This window comes from Nicotiana sylvestris, chromosome 1 (assembly GCF_000393655.2).
Source record: "Nicotiana sylvestris chromosome 1, ASM39365v2, whole genome shotgun sequence".
In the NCBI taxonomy this organism is placed as follows: domain Eukaryota; kingdom Viridiplantae; phylum Streptophyta; class Magnoliopsida; order Solanales; family Solanaceae; genus Nicotiana; species Nicotiana sylvestris.
In genome coordinates, this window is record NC_091057.1 from 94,467,849 (window position 1) to 94,484,659 (window position 16,811).

General features: G+C 32.9%; 2 protein-coding genes and 1 long non-coding RNA gene across 8 annotated transcripts; 2 read left to right on the forward strand and 1 right to left on the reverse strand.

The window, feature by feature from the left end:
* Positions 1–259: 259 nt before the first annotated feature.
* Positions 260–6,562, reverse strand: LOC104236005 (uncharacterized). 5 transcript variants are annotated; one of them, XR_011404897.1, is made up of 5 exons: positions 6,420–6,562; positions 6,230–6,325; positions 3,171–3,621; positions 702–891; positions 260–501 (listed from the first exon to the last, which is right to left on the reverse strand). It is a non-coding gene; the product is annotated as an uncharacterized lncRNA (long non-coding RNA). The 5 variants fall into 5 exon arrangements; XR_011404896.1 differs by lacking the exon at positions 260–501 and having other exon boundaries at positions 549–891; positions 3,171–3,359; positions 3,437–3,621; XR_713328.2 differs by lacking the exon at positions 260–501 and having other exon boundaries at positions 549–891; positions 3,437–3,621.
* On the forward strand, positions 3,447–6,223 carry LOC104236006 (replication factor C subunit 3-like). Of its 2 annotated transcripts, XR_011404893.1 has the most exons (5): positions 3,447–3,635; positions 3,813–3,949; positions 4,075–4,170; positions 4,577–5,011; positions 5,846–6,223. XR_011404893.1 is itself a non-coding variant. In XM_070165744.1 (4 exons), exons 1-4 carry the CDS (start codon positions 3,447–3,449, stop codon positions 4,659–4,661), a joined length of 507 nt encoding a protein of 168 aa, XP_070021845.1. In that variant the 3' UTR covers positions 4,662–5,200. The 2 variants fall into 2 exon arrangements, 1 of the variants encoding a protein (XP_070021845.1); XM_070165744.1 differs by lacking the exon at positions 5,846–6,223 and having other exon boundaries at positions 4,577–5,200.
* Positions 6,563–11,471: 4,909 nt separating the features above from the next.
* On the forward strand, positions 11,472–12,811 carry LOC138872472 (uncharacterized). The gene is made up of 2 exons (XM_070150545.1): positions 11,472–12,002; positions 12,332–12,811. Exons 1-2 carry the CDS (start codon positions 11,472–11,474, stop codon positions 12,809–12,811), a joined length of 1,011 nt encoding a protein of 336 aa, XP_070006646.1.
* The last annotated feature ends 4,000 nt before the right edge of the window (positions 12,812–16,811 follow it).

Consider the following 16,811-nt stretch of genomic DNA (forward strand, 5'->3'; position numbering starts at 1 on the left):
CTTCGTAGCTCATTTTTTGTGCCAAAAATGGGGGAAGAGCAGTACACAATCAGGTCACACATAAGATCATTATGGGTAAACTTCAATGATAATCATTGACAGAATTTGAAGTTTATGAGTTTCAAAATTGCCACCAAACCCGTTACTAGGTTCACAATTAAATATCTATACATATTTAATGGATTTTCTACTACAAAAACAGGATCTAAACAAAAGCTATTTGATTCATCCGAAGCCGTACGCAATACTCTACCTCCCCCTTGAGCAATTACAGTGTCTATTTGTGAGGTCAGCAATTGTACTTATTATGGATGATTGCATATAATTAATCTTTTAGGTAATATATATAAAAGTTAAACTCATTAAAAAATGGAGAAGTGATATAAAGCACAAACATCCCTAGAGATGGAACCAAACAACAAAAGTCAAAGAGTAGAGATAGATTAACCTTTTACTGGTCGTGCGCTGCTTTTGCATGGACTATTGCCTGCTATACTGTCTCTACAGTAATAGTACAGCCATGCAAATTAAAATAGGTTTGACTTAAGTTCAAGAAAGAAAAATAAAACATTGTTCATAACGTAACATCCCTTATGATGTTCTCTAGATGATCGCCCATGGACCTACTGTTGAAAGTATCTTTTTTCCATTCACATTAATATCATATAATTGAGTTAACTTACAGAGTTCTTTTTTATTACCTCCTTATTAATCCTCTTTTCTACACAGCAACTTTCAATCTCAGCTCTTCAATGCCGAGTCCATCAATCCCACGTTCAAAATCTGTTCCCTACAACATATCAGAAACTCAAAATTCTCCTACAAACTCACTTACAATACCTCCTTCAGTAAGATCCTCCAAATCAGCTGACTCATTAAAACCAACATGGCCTAAAAAAGCAAATGAGCTTATATCAAGAAAGGTTGGCTCATCTTCAAATAACTCAAATTTAACAGCTGATAATCTCGCGGAATTCAATAAAAGAAATACAATTCAAGAAGAAAAGAGATACTCTGCAAGAAGTCCATATTATAAAGGACTTACTGATTCATCCAAAGTGATTAATCGACAGAAGTTATTAGCAGAGTTTAGTAGTCCTGGAAAAGATAGCATATCGGCTTCTTCTACAAGTTCAAATTCTAAATCCAATTTAGCCAGCAAGGTAATGTTGAAGCGCGTGACCATTTCGTCTAAAAGCTTAAACCGTTTAAGAGAGCATATATTTTTTTAATTACTTAATTATATTATGTCTCACCAGGTACAAGAATGGAGTGCATCTTACTTTGTACGCAAAGGCAAAGAAGAAAGAACATCCTCCTCCTTGACTACTTCTACTGGGAACAAGAACATCCAAGATTCTTCTTCATCAGAGACAAAAGATAAAGGAGTAATCAGAACGACAATCGGAGAAGAACTTGGTATAGATCGCAAAGGAGTTAGAAGAAGTTCAAGAAAAAGCAGACACAGACTTTCAAAATCAGATCAGGGGAAGCCTTTGAGGGAGAGAGCATCAGAAATGCAAACAAATATAGTAGTACTACCACCACCCCCTGCACCACCAATAACATCACCACCAAAATTGTCAATACCATCTCCACCGCCAACTCCATTAATATTGCAAACGTCATTGCAAGATGAAGAAATTGAAGCAGTACCATTACCAGCTTCACCAACTCAAACTACAGAGGATGAAAAAGATACTACAAAGGAGCAGGATATTACAAGTCCAGAACAGAAAGACAAAAGATTTAAATGGGCTGATAAGTATAGGCCTAATGCTCTTAAAGATTTTCTATGCAATAGAAATACTGCACTTGAACTGAAGGCTCTGGTATATATGAAATTAATCTTGAACAATCTTTTTCCAAATTTTCCTTATTCATAGCAAAATACTAAGACACGACACGCTTTTTGGATTCTAAAATTTGCAGGCAGAAACAGATAGCAGTAATCGTCATTATATATTTGCAGGACAGCCAGGAGTAGGGAAAAGAACCATGATATTTGCTCTGCTTCGCGAAGTTTTTGGACATGATAAATTACAGGTATATATAGTGTACATTTAATTGATTCTCTTTAAAGCTACAAAAGTATCAAAAGGTTTAATCCAGAAAATATGTTAATTTGCCACTTTAGTAATAAAAAGCTAGACGTGAGTTGTAAATATCACGAGTTTAACTTCTATATACTACAAGTGCAAACAAACTTTTCAAGTAATAAGTCACCTTAAAAGTAACTACAAATAACTATGCATGGAAAGTAAGAGTAGTAACCAAAAAAAAAAAAAAATAGGTTGGTTACCTGCTGTAACATGTTAAAGTACGCTGATAGTAAAAACATTTTTTAACAATGTCAGTGTATGTATGTTAAATCCAAGAATCGCCGATATCATGTTCTATCAGAGAATCGCCGATATCAGCACTTATCAAATCATTGACTGATGATGGTTTCTTTGCTTTTACAGGCAAGAAAAAAGTGCAAGGTGTTCTACTTAAAGGTATGAAGACCTTTGTATTGTGTTCATAGATTATGCATACAAAGATCTGAAAATGTGTTTCATATATAGAGCCCATTAGATGTCTATTATTGGTGGCATTTGAACATATTGAAAAAGTTTTACCAGTATACTGCCATAATATAAGTGACGTCTTTTATTACTAAAAGGATCTCTGTTTTCCAAGGATCACAGACCGAGCCTCACAAACGAAAAGTATCAGCAAATTGAAATAAATGGAGTAATTTCCAAGTCTTCTAAAGACATAAAAGTCTATTCATTTCATGTAACATTCTACTCGTTCATGATCACAACACGGGACAAATGTGCACAAGGCATCAGACGGCAAGTATTCATTTGTATCCCCTGAAAGTATGTCTATGAAAACTAATATTGTAGAAATAATTTTAAGCATTCAACTACACCATCCAATGACAGACTATCTTTCGGTCTAGAATATGACTGTAAAAGCCACAAATATCACTTCATGTATTTATAAAAAGCACATCTCCAGCTTATATATTTAAATGGTTTTAACTTATAACAGTGTAAAATTTAGACTGGTTATAGAAAATTAGACATTATTATCAATGCACGGAAGTTAAAATCTTATTTTTTACATGTCAAAACATAGAAGTTTAAATCAAATTAAATCAAGTAGAACAGTGAAAGGACCTTCTCAAAATGCAATGCATTTCAGGGAGAAGCAGTGCCGAGCATCCAAGTAAATGTGAAGGAATCAAAGAAACATGTTGAGATCAATCTCTCTGAAACTAAAGGCTATGAGAAACATGTCATCGTAGAACTAATCAATGAGAGAAAGCACAAAGCATCCATCAGATCAGCACCTTGCCATCCTGAAGACTGTAAAGGTATTACAAGCTTTTGCAATTTGTAGTACCCAAAAATGGACAAGGAAAGCCTTAGAAATGATCACTTACTTCATTTGTAATGTACACAGCTATCATTCTTGGTGAAGCTGACAAGCTATCAACAGATGCTTTGCTATATACCAAATGGATGTTAGAGAGATATACAGGTTGTTATATGGTCTTCTTTTGCTGCAGTGATATCACAAAGCTCCAGCCAATTAAGTCTATTTGTAAGGTTGTTCATCTCCAAAAACCTTCAGATGACGAGGTGCGTACACATAGTACCAATATGTATTGGATTGAAGCTATATATATATTAAGAACATAAAGATTTTTTACACTATCAGTATAATCTAACATGTTATAGTAGGTTACTTAAACTCATATATAATATGCAGCTCTCTCTTTCCTTAACTAACTTGAAAAAAGATTTTCTTGTTGACAGATTGCAGATGTCTTGGAATTCATAGCAAAACAGGAAGGAATCGAACTACCACATAAACTGGCAGCACAGATTGCTAGTAACTCCAAAAGTAACCTACGTCAAGCAATTCGCTCTTTTGAAGCTACCTGGCACTTCAAGTAATGTTCGGCTTTTATAGATAATGAATTATGTACACAATCCTCTATCAAGATTGACTGTTTACAAACAGCTTATTCTTTTCTATTGTCCACTCACTAACTATAGCAGAATGTATAATTATCAGCACTTGCTTGACTGAGAATCAAGAAATCAAGACAGGGTGGGAAGATGACATTGCAAAGATTGCTAAAAACATAATTGAGGAGCAAAGCTCAGAGCAGTGAGTATAACTTCACATCATCAAAAAGTTACTCTCTCGGTTCCATTTATATGACACACATTCCCTTTTAGTCTGTTTAAAAAAGGATAACACCTTTCTATATTTGGAAACTCTTTAACTTTAAACTTTCCATGTTACGCTTAATGACATGCTTTTATAGCCATAGAAAGATCATAACATTCTTAAGACCACAAGTTCTAAGGGTGCTTTTGGTATGTGTCAAAATTATTTTTTTTACTTAAATTTTGTGTCCAGTCAAACATTGTCCTATAACATGAAATGGATGGACTAGAAGACATTTCTATGACTATGAGGACATTGTTCACTTCACACTAAGGCTCTTCGACATCCCAATTAAGAGTTCCCGGCACTCATAATACTAAAATCAAGAGTTCATTTCTCTCAGGCTATACGATATCCGTGGGAAACTGCAGAATTTGATAGAGCACAACGTGTCTGCTGAGTTCATCTTTAAGGTAAGAGGTTCTTAGTCCTTATAACTATTGCTGGAAAATAATTGAAGCTTTTCACTAACTCTTATTTCTCATTTTTTACTTCGCTTCGTATATGGAAGACTTTGGTAGAAGAACTAAAGAGTAATTTGGATGACCAATTCCACAAGGAAATTGACACTCTGAAAATGAAGTACAATGTAATGAATTTTACACATTTCACTATTATATAGTCATTCTATGTTCACCAATACATTAATACAGAAGCAAATAACTAAACTTCTCTTTCTCTTTTTTTCTCATTCAGATAAATTCAAAGGATCTGGAACAGGGAAAAAGTGATAATGATGCAGTGAAAAAGATTGTTCACCAATTTATGAAGGTTGAAGGTATTTGATGGAAACTGTACTCATCATTTTTCCTTAAAAAAAAAAAAGACAATTCTCTTAATCTTGCACCAAATCTTTCATTAAAGCATTTGTCGCTCCTATAATACTCATCTACTATAGTCACCATATTTTAATCTTATGTGTTAATTTTTTATTTATCTTGTCATTCTCCTGGAAGATTGAGTCTTAGATATCTTAATTATTTGTATTTAAGTACCGTAATCTCGTCTAATCTTACTATATCTTGTACCAATTCATTTCTTCTCAAGCACCTACCAAAAGACATTCTTAGTACTCTATCTTAATGTCAACACATATCATGTGGAGATCCTTCTTCATTTCCCTATAATTTCAATCAATTTTCTTAGCAAAAATATAGTCGTTTGAGGTAGAACTACCTAGCATGAACCCAAATTGCCTCTTTTTACCATCGTAATGTACCTAAATCTATGCTCTATCACTATTTTCCAAAGTTCCATCACATGATTTAGTACTCATAAGTTCAAAAACTAAGATAGTCCAACAACTTAATATGGAGTTGTCGAATTGAACGCATTTACTGGGACACACATAAAATTAGAGGATCACATATATATATTCACCTATGGTTATACTTTCTTGACACTTTGAATCCCTTTTATTTTACATGCTATACTTGTTTAACCTTGAGGCCATATATATGGCACTGCAGTGGTAATTCAGAAATCAAGTTCATACCACGTTTCTGATTTATGCCACAAAAGTCCAAATGGAAAAAGAGTTGAGTATCAATGTTTCTAAAAGATTTGACTCTCTTTTTTTTTTTACTTTCTTTTTCCCTCTTTTTCACTGCAGAGTTCATAGCTAAATTCATGAGCTGGTATAAGACTTCTGTTCTGAAGAAAGGAAATCACAACCCCTCACAAGCCCATCCCTCCAAGGGAAATAATTAGTTTGGAAAAAATTCCATTTGAGTGATAAAGAATTTCCCAATCACTTTCTATGACAAACTTGGTTAATAACTCCTCGGTATTTCAGTTGTAAAATAAAGTGGCAATCACACTGAAGTCTGAAGCAGACATTTTATGTTCTTAAGATATAAAACTACGTAAGATAAATAAAAAAGGCACTCAATAAGTGTATGTTTTCATTGTTCTGGAAGGGCAGTTCTATGAGTTATTCTCCATCCATTCTAATATTATTTGACACTATTTTCTCATTACAGAAAAAGAATGTCACCTTGTTAGCTATTTTTTGCACGGCAGAAGCTTATTCCCTCGTTGCAAGAAATCACAGTTGGTGTATGTAATCTCATCTCCTCCTTCACTCAATGCCCTGTACATATTTCACCAACCAAATAGCAATTCCATCAACTACTATCAATTGCAGTCAATGAATGAAAAATAACTAAAATTATACCCACACGTACCTTTTCTGCTCTGCTGCAACACACGGTTAACTGTAGATTGACGCATTTTATCTGTTTGGAATAACATTTTTTGGTTATTGAGTGGCTTTCTCTTGATTGAAAAGGAAAAAAAAAGTGGCTTTCTCCGTTAAGTAAAGGGTTAGTGTATATCTTGCACTAATTAAAAGAATCCTACCTATTTGGATTGCTTGTTTTAAGTGTTTTTAAGCCAAAATCCTTTTAAGTTATTTTATAGTGTTTGGATAAAATTAAAAAAGGGGTTTTAAGCACTAGTTTTTAAGCTAAAATGATAAAAACAAGCCAAAAGCCAAAAGTTAAAATTCCTAACTTATGACTTAAAAGCTATTTTGGCTTAAAAGTTACTTAAAACAAGCTCATCCAAACGGGCTCTAATAATGTGTAGAGAGATGTATAAGTAGGAGTGGCAAATGGGCGAGTCGGATATGGTTTGGGTCAAAACGGGTAATAAAAAACGGATCAATTATTCGACCCGATCCATATTTAATACGGATAAAAAACAGGTTAACCATGACTTCTTGTATATGATCACTTTTGGGAGAATTCTTAGTCTCCCTAACTTGAGGAACCCCCAATTTGAGGCTTTACAAATGTAAAAGTTAGACTCATTGGTTATCCATTGGTTACTCGTTGGTTATCCATTTTCTAAATGGATAATATGGTTCTTATCCATATTTGACTCGTTTTTATAAAGTTCATTATTCAACACATTTCGTAGTGGATAATATGGGTGGTTAACTATTTTCTTTGAACCATTTTGCCACCATAAGGGACTAAATTGAACTTAATTCTATGTTTAAGGGACTAAATTGAACTTAATTCTATGTTTAAGGGACTATTTGAGTTTTTTTTTCTCCCGCAGAATCGGGCGATTTACAGTCGTACCCTATATTTATGCCACTTTAACCTGTACCCTATTTTTAAAAACTATTGATTTCCTAACCAACTAACAAAAAATCCGTAATAATATGACCATTATACCCCTTTCAAAACATATAAAAGATGCATCAAGCATACCTAGATTCAAATTTCAGATCACCTCCGTATCTCCTCCATCGCTCCGTCTCTCTTGAGATCGCCTCTCGCAAAGCAGATTTGAACCAGATTCAAATTCCAAATTCAAAATTACAAAGTACATTGTAAGTATTCAAATTCATATTCAGAGTTCAAAATAGTTTTTGAATTATATGTTTTCTGATTGATTGATTGAAGTTGTTTGACGAACTTCACTGATATGCTGAATTTGCATTCTAAATCTATTTGACGTTGAATTCTAACATTCTAATCCGACAAATATGCTGAAATTTTTGGTTTATTTGCTAAACAAGTTGAAGTTATTTAGTTCATATCTAAAAAAATCACCAAAACGAGCTGACAAATAACATAACGAAGAAAAAATTATATTAAAATATTCTATGAGTATTATCATTGTTTATTTGCTAATCAAGCTTAAGTTATTTAGTTCATATTTAAAAAATTCAACAAAACGAGCTGAAGTTTTCATATTGCACAAAATTTCATATTGCACAAAAACTTAAGCATTAGTTGCTGAATTTTTTTACGTAATCTTTAAAAACTTCAGCAATATGAGCTGAAGTTTTTTAGTTAATATTTAAAAACTTCAGCAGAAGGAGCTGAAATTTTCCTATTACACTGGATAAAAAAAATAAAACATAAATTAAAATTATATATTGCACAAAAAACTTCAGCATATGGGCTGAAATTTTTCAGTTAATCTTAAAAAACTTCAGCAAGAAGAGCTGAAGTTTTTCTCCTACATTGGGTAAAAAATAAAATATAAATTAACAACAAATGAAGCTGAAGTTTTCCTCCTGCACTATGTATTTTATTATCATTTTTTGTGGCGGGTTTCATTAATGAAAAGAAAAGCGGAGGCCCGCCATCTGCTAGCGTTGTGGTTTTCCATCGATTCTTTATCAATGGCCCACCCTTTCTTTGAACCTTGTCAATGACACGTTAGCTTATGAAGATTATGACTTCCTCACTTGACCTTCTTTCTAGCCTTTTATTTTGATTTGAAATGGCACGATGCTTAACACATGTAATTGGAGTCTGTTTCGGGGCTTACAGAAGGTTAATTCACTATGGGATTGGTAGTCCCGTCTGCTCTGACGTCGGAATAATTATTATAATATGATGATAGCACCTGATTAGCAAGAAATTACCTGCTCTCCTCTTAGCAATGATCTGTCTAGGGCTACTTTCAAAACTGCGGATTCTGTAATAAGACCCTATTCATGGGCATTCTCTGACTTAGAATCGAATTCATACCCGCTGTTGAGGAGTTGAAGGCTAGATTGGTGGCCACAGGATACACACAAGAGTATTGAGTCGAAAACTTCATACCAAAAAATGCTTATGTTTTCAGGAATATGTAAAACATTTTTCATATAATTTTTTGTATGCTGAATTTTTTAGTTCATCTGCTAAAAATGCTTAATATTTTGTCGTGCAATATGTAATTTTCGGATAAGTTTTTGTTAATTGCTCTGTTATTTTCTAAGTTTAAAAAGAATTTTTAGTTCATGCTTGAAGTTTTCATCAAGCACTGTGTATTTTCGGATTAGTTTTTGTTAATTCCTGCTGAAGTTATTTTGTTCATTTTCTCTGCTATTTTTCGAGTTTATATAGAATTAATATTAAAAAAAAGCACAAAAAACTTAAAACTAAAACTGAATATTTCATTAAACATTAAAAAAGACAAATTAAATTACATAAATAACAAAATAACATAAATAACAAAAAGAAAAACTAATCGTCCATATTATCATCATCGTCGTCGTCGTCACTACCAGATGGACGAGCATCTTCATCAGCAAGATTATCAAATCTTGCATACATCAAAGCGTATCAAGCTTATTGTTAATTTCTTCCAGCTCCCTGTCATACTTGTCTATGAGCTCATCCAGTTTCAGCTCAAAAGCCTCTATAATGTCTTGCTTGATTCTTCCACTATTTGTCTAATGACAGCATCCATTTTTCTCCTTTTTGTATTTTATGTCTGCTAAAATAATGTGTTTGAGTGAATAAACTCATAAGGTATAGCATGCTTATATAGGGGAAAAAACTTCTGCATGGTATATGAAAAGGCAAAGAGGAATTTTAAACGTTGTCTAATAAAAAGCGTGCATGAATGTGATAGGAATGTAATTATTACACTAATACATGCCCCCAACGCAATATAATTACTACTTTAATTGTGTAGGTTACTCCTGTATACTATGCAATTAATGCTGAAACATGCTCAAATTTGTTGAATTCATTTGCTAAAATTTTAGCCCAATGTGCTGAAGTTATTTAGTTCATTTCTAAAATCTTCAGCACTTAATGAGCTGAAGTTGTTTTCCCTGCATTCATGAATCCCTGTCATACAGCTTTTTCAAAAAAACTTCAGCTGATATGCTGAAGTTATTAAGCTTATTTCTAAAAACTTCAGCACTTAATAAGCTGGAAGTTTTCTGTGCAGGATTCATTAATTATGTCATATATCTTTTTCCAAAAAATTTCAGCAGAAGATGCTTAAGTGATTTAGTTCATTTGTAAAAACTTCAGCACAAACAACCTAAAAATTCTTCTATTCACTTTCCCAATACTTGCCACTAAACATGAATCTGCAGGATGAGTTCAATTTGCGTTGTTATAACTTTCAATGGGAGTTGAACTCTTGATTTCAAATACTTGGATCATGATACAAAACTTGTTCTACTTGATAAGCATGTATCATTCAATACTTTCCTGAAGAAAATTAGTGAAGTTGCAAATATTGATTCAACCAGATATGCACTAAAAGTATGGTTTGATATCAAGCTAAATACAAGCAAAGGAATGCTTGTAACTTCAGATGAAGAACTCAGTACCTGTATACATTTGCTTACAACTGATTCAGCCTACAAGAATTGCAATTTCTTCATCGAAAAAATATAACCTTCCGAATCTGCAGCATTCAAACAATCTCTTGCATATGCGATAGATTCAGAATCTTTTGCTGATTATCAACATGAAGTAGGACAACCACTAATGGAAGTAGACAACGAGCAACAACCTTCTAACATTACAACTGCTTCAGACTATACAATGCTGCAACAATTACCCGCTCCTCCAATAAATTCATACCAGTTTGTCGATGACCAAGAAGAAGAAGGACAACTAATAATGCAAATTGACAACCAACACACAATCCAAGAAAGTTTTTTATTACCTTCTTTAGTGATAAGCAACAACGAAGATGAAGTAAACACGGAGCTTATACCGATAACATCAGATAGAATTGAAGAAATTGCTGAAACTTCTAGTGTTTCTCAGAAATCAAGAAAAAGAGTGAGGAGAAAGCTGAAAGAATCTCCACCATGTAAAATACTTAGGCACGATGCGTTGCCTGAGGAATTAAGAGTTGGATAAATTTTTGAGAACAAACAAAACATGACTAAATTTTTCTGCAACTTGGAGATAAACCAGAAAGTTGAATTCACTGACGTTAGATCATGTTCAAAGAGATACGAGCTAAAATGCATCGTGGACAAATGTGGTTGGAATGTACGTGCTACCAGAATAAAAAATTCCACACTATTCAGGGTGATAAAATATCATAACATCCATGAATGCTCTGTTGATGCAAGAAAATCATATTAGAAGCATGCTACATCAAATTTTATAAGTGAACAAATTATATAACATGTTCTAGACAAAAAGATATAGGTTATACCAGCCTTTATAGAAAATGAAATGAAAAAGAAATTTGGAATTGACATTGGTTATCACAAGGCATGGGCTATTCAAAAAGTTGTTGCTTGCATAAGGGGAACACCTGAAGAGAACTACCAGATTCTTCCTTCATAGCTACACATGATGGTGGACAAAAACCCAGGAACGTACACAAGCATAAAAAGAGATGCACAGAATAGGTAAGCAAAACAATATTAACCATCAGCCTGAAGTTTCAAAAATGTTCCTATTTGAAAAACTTCACACTTTATGATTTGTTTTTTTTGTGTTTCACTGTACAAATTTGCTTACATGTTCTTTGCTCTTGTGGCATCAGTAACTGGTTGGTCCTGTAGACCCGTTATTGCAGTAGATGCAACGTTTTTAAAGTCAAAATATCGTGGTGTTCTATTTGTTACTATATCAAAGAATGCAAACAATCAAATCTTTCCTTTATGTTTTGGTGTAGCAGATTCAGAAAACAATGAGGCATGCATTTGGCTCTTCGGGGAAATGAGAAAAACAATTCAAGTCCATCGTGAACTGGTTTTCTTGTCAGATAGAAACCAATCGATCACAAATGGAATTAGAAAAGTTTTTCCTTATGGTATCTGCCTCTATCACTTTGAGAAAAATTTAAAGGAAAGACATGAAAAAGCCACAGTAATAAATCTTTTTCAAAGTGCTGCAAGGTCATACAAACGTGAAGATTTTAATCAGTTAATGTCCCAACTCAAAAGTATTGATAAGAAAACATACAATTACATAATGGAAGAGCCTCTAGAGATATGGGCTCGATCGTGGTTCCCACGGCGATATTATGATATGCTAACAACAAACATGGTAGAATTATTGAATTCCGTTTTATTAAAAGGGAGAGAAATATCTATTTTAAGAATGTTAGATTTCATCCCAGAAAAGTTGGGAGAGTAGTTTTACGAAGGGAGAAAAAAGGTAAATGAAACTTTTCATAGAGTATCAATATGGGCAGAAGAAGAGATGACTAAGAAGATGGACTTGGCTTGCAAAATATTTGTGAGTATATTTATTAACTTCAGCTTTTTATATCTATTGCAGTGATTGACTGCTTACATTTAAAAAAATTCATATTTTTTCTTTTTGAAGCAACAATACACTAATATAGTTTGTCTTAATTTTTTATTCCTTGTTAGGTGTTCAACCTTGACTCAATGTTGTTTAGAATAAATAGTGAAGGAATTGAATTCATTGTGGACTTAAAAAAGAGAACTTATGACTGCCTGGAATTCCAACTTGATGAGTTGCCCTATCCACATGCAATTGCTGCTATTAATAAGAGATATTTGCAGAAATCTGATTACTGCTCAAATTGGTATTCAAAGGAAACATGGTTGAAAAAATATGAAGGACATGTGAATACCGTGGGAGTTCAAAAATCATGGGATATACCACAAAATGTACAATCTGAGATCACAAAACCTCCCGATGTAGAGATTTTACAAGGAAGAAGACAAAAGAAGAGGCATATACCTGCGACTGAATCAGTACCATTCAAGTCTACCAAATGCAGTCGATGTAAACAAGTTGGGCATAACAGAACAACTTGCTTGTTTTCTCCAGCACCTCATCCATATTCCAAGAAACACACTAAAAAATACTCCAGCCTTCAATAATCCTTGGTCTGAATTTAGACTTTCATTATTGTATGACATAATTGAAATGTGATTTTTTCATACGAATAAAAAAAATAACCTCTTGTACTATTTTATATACTGCTAAAGTACAAATCACTCATTTTTGTTGCGCACGCTTACATATTTGGTTGCATTTTAAAAAAGTACGCAATGACTTCTGCGAGAAAAACTTCAAGTTACAGTATGTGAAATACATATCCTTAAACAAACACATACACACACTCACACACACACACATACACACATACATACGCGTACAACACACAAAAGAAACGCATGTACAAACAAAAGCTTCAACATCTCTAAGCTAAATTTATAGAAAAAGAACTTAATAACGTCAGCATATTCTCAAATATGCTGAAGTAAACAAAAAAGCACAGTATAAAAACATAAAAAAGAATTACAAAAACTAAACATAAAAACCAACTAAGAAGTATAAAGCAAATACCAACAAATAACAAGGATAATGCAATAGAAAGCTAAGAAGAAAGAGGATGACAATTACATTGATATAAAAAGAGATAAGAACAACACACAAACTACAAACAAAACTTCAGCTCTCTGGGATGAAGCTATACAAAATGAACCTAAAAACTTCAGCTCTATGGGCTGAAGTAAATAAAAAAGCACAGCATTAAAACATAAAAAAAGGATTACAAACACTAACAATCATCACCATCATCATCATCATCATCATCATCATCACAGTACTCCTCAATTTTTCTAAATATCTCATCATCATCAGTATCAGAGATAACTATAGGGTACTCAGGCAAAAGACCATAGAGTCCAACGAGATCATTCTTCAACTTGTTGAATTCATCTTACAGCTGACTTTGTTCGACGGTTACTCTATCCATAAGAGAAAGAAGAGTCTTCAGGTTGTTTTGCAGCTTGGAATAGGCGTCCCTTATGGGAAAATTAAAACTATCAAACTGCTGTACAACCTTGTCGAACGAGGTTGAATAACCTACACAACTATGTTCGAGGTTAAGCCTGTTCTGGAATGATCCATTGGCAAAGAACTGTGGCCTTATTCTCTCCCAATCAGCCTTTATTTGATCCCACAAAAGCATAAGATTAGCCATCGGTTTGTTATTGTACCACTCACACTTCAAAGTCTCCCACTTCTGCATAATTTCATCCATATTAGGCTTCCTACTTCCGCTTGCACCAGATATTTTTTCTTTAACAAAAGCTGAAAGACTAAGGATGAATATAAATTTAAAGAAATATGATGGAAGTCTATGAATGGCTATGAAATTTTCAAGTGAAGAGATTGTTAATATAGACAAAGAGTTCACCTAATCAATTTAATATCTATAAATGTAAAAGTAACTTTTCAACTATTTTTACTGTTTTACGTTCAGAGAAATTGAATGAAACAAGATAAGTAGATGGTAAAACAAGTATATGGTAAATGCAAAAAAAATGTAACTTCAGCCCTAATAAGCCCACAGTTTTTCTATAATAAAAAAATAACTTCAGCCTAAAAAAGTAGATAGTAAATGCAAAAAGATAAGTATCAACTTAAAAAAATACCAAAACATGCTGAAGTTTTTGTCATAAGCTTTTTCAAAATCTCCAGCCCAATGTGTTGAAGTTATTTAGTTCATTTCTAAAAACTTCAGCACATTATAAGCTGAAGTTATTCATCGTGGATACAATAGTTTTGTCGTAAAGCTTTTTCAAAATCTTCAGCCCAATGTGCTGAAGTTATTTAGTTCATTTCTAAAAACTTCAGCACATGATAAGCTGAAGTTTTTGTCCTGGACTCGATAGTTTTTGTCGTAAAGCTTTTTCAAATAACTTACGCAGAAACTGTTGAAGTTATTTAGTGTATGTAGTGATGATCTGAAGTTTTTGTCCTACATTTGACACTTTTGTTATGACTTTTAACCAAAACTTCAACTTAAAAAGCAGAAGTTATTTACTTCATGCTCAAGTTTAGCATGTTGAATTTCAACAAAAATATACTTGAAATTCATGAAAAAAGACACAAACATATTTGAATCAATCCAAGTCAACTAAAAAACTAATTAATGCGAATAGAACAAAAATTTAAAAGATATCACATAATTCACACAAGATAATGTATATTCACAAAATCGAATTTTGTTTTCACTTACATCCTTGAAAAAAAATTAATTTTTTGTTTACAAATTATTCTCTATTCAAAAAATTCACAGAGTGTCCTCATATTCTCCATAGTCATGTCCTAGTTGCTCTTCTTGGATTTCTTAACCACATTCCATGAACCTTCACTATGTCTTTAACTGATTCACAGAAAAGGCGTTCATGCAAATTCACTGCAGCACCATGAGTTATAAGACAGTCACGCTCCATTTCACCAAATTTAATTCCACCAAAGCATTTTCTGTCAGACACAGGTTGACAAAGTTTAGTACTATGACTTTTTTAGCAACTCCCGTCTTCTTTCATAAGAAAAAAATAAGAAAATATTGACCAAAGACATGCTTACTGGTGTGCAGCTGGGAATTCGTGGGAAGCAAAGATAATAAAGGAGAAGTCAAAATACTTCATATGTGATGGAGAGTGGTCACATCAAAAACTCGAGCCCCAGGAAATTTGCTCTTTCTCCTAAAAGTTAGATTTATCAACTAGTAAAAAGAGCAAATTGTCCTGGAGCTCGAGTTTTTGATCTGGCCACTCTTCTTCACATATGAAGTATTTCGACTTTTCCGTCATTATCTTTGCCTCCCATGAACTCCCTGCTACACTCAATAAGCATGTCTTTGGCCAACATTTTCTTGTTTTTCTTTGAATGCAAATTTAAAGAAATATGATAGAAGTCTATGGATGACTATGAAATTTTAAAGTGAAGAGATTATTCATATAGCCAAAGAGTGCACCAAATTAATTTAATATCTATAAATGCTAAAGAGATTGTGAACTTTTTTTATTCAGAGAAATTGAATTTAACAAGATAAGTAGTTGGCAAAACAAGTAAGTAGTAAATGCTAGTAGTTGGTAAATGTAATAACAAAAATAGTAAAAAACAAAGCCACAAAAAGTAGGTGATATAGGTGATAAATGACAAAAAGTGGCTAGAAAATGCAACAAAGATAAGTATCAAGTTAAAAGAATTCCAAAACATGCTAAAGTTTTTGTCGTAAAGCTTTTTCAAAAAACTTCGGCCCAATGTGCTGACGTTTTTTAGTGTATTTCTCAAAATTTCAGTACCTGATAAGCTGAAGTTTTTGTGTTGGATTCAATAGTTTTTGTCGTAAAGCTTTTTCAAAAAATTTCAGCCCAATGTGCTGAAGTTTTTTAGTGTATTTCTAAAAACTTCAGCACCTGATAAGCTGAAGTTTTTGTGTTGGATTCAATAATTTTTGTCGTAAAGCTTTTTCAAAAAATTTCAGCCCAATGTGCTGAAGTTTTTTACTATATTTCTAAAAACTTCAGCACCTGATAAGCTGAAGTTTTTGTATTGGATTCAATAGTTTTTGTCGTAAAGCTTTTTCATAAATCTTCAGCCCAATGTGCTGAAGTTTTTTGGTGTATTTCTAAAAACTTCAGCATTTCATAAGCTGAAGTTTTTGTCCTACAATCGACACTTTTGTTATGACTTTTAACCAAAACTTCATCTTAAAAAGCATAAGTCATTTACTTCATGCTTAAGTTTTTTCAACAAAAATGTACTTAAAATTCATGATAAAAGACACAAACATATTTGTATGAACAAAAGTGAACTAAAAAAATAATTAATGTATATTCACAAAATCCAAATTATGTTCAACCAATCCTCTAATCAAAAAATTCACACAGAGTCTCTTCAAAATCTCCATAATCATGTCCTTCTAGAGTTTCATAGACGCTATCTTTTTTCCACTTTCCATGAGCCCAAAGATAGACAGCCAATTCTCTCCTGAATGTCAATGACTGACTTTGATCGAAATTGAAGATATCTTCTTTCTTCAACAGCATATCAATTAACTTAAGAGCAAATATACCA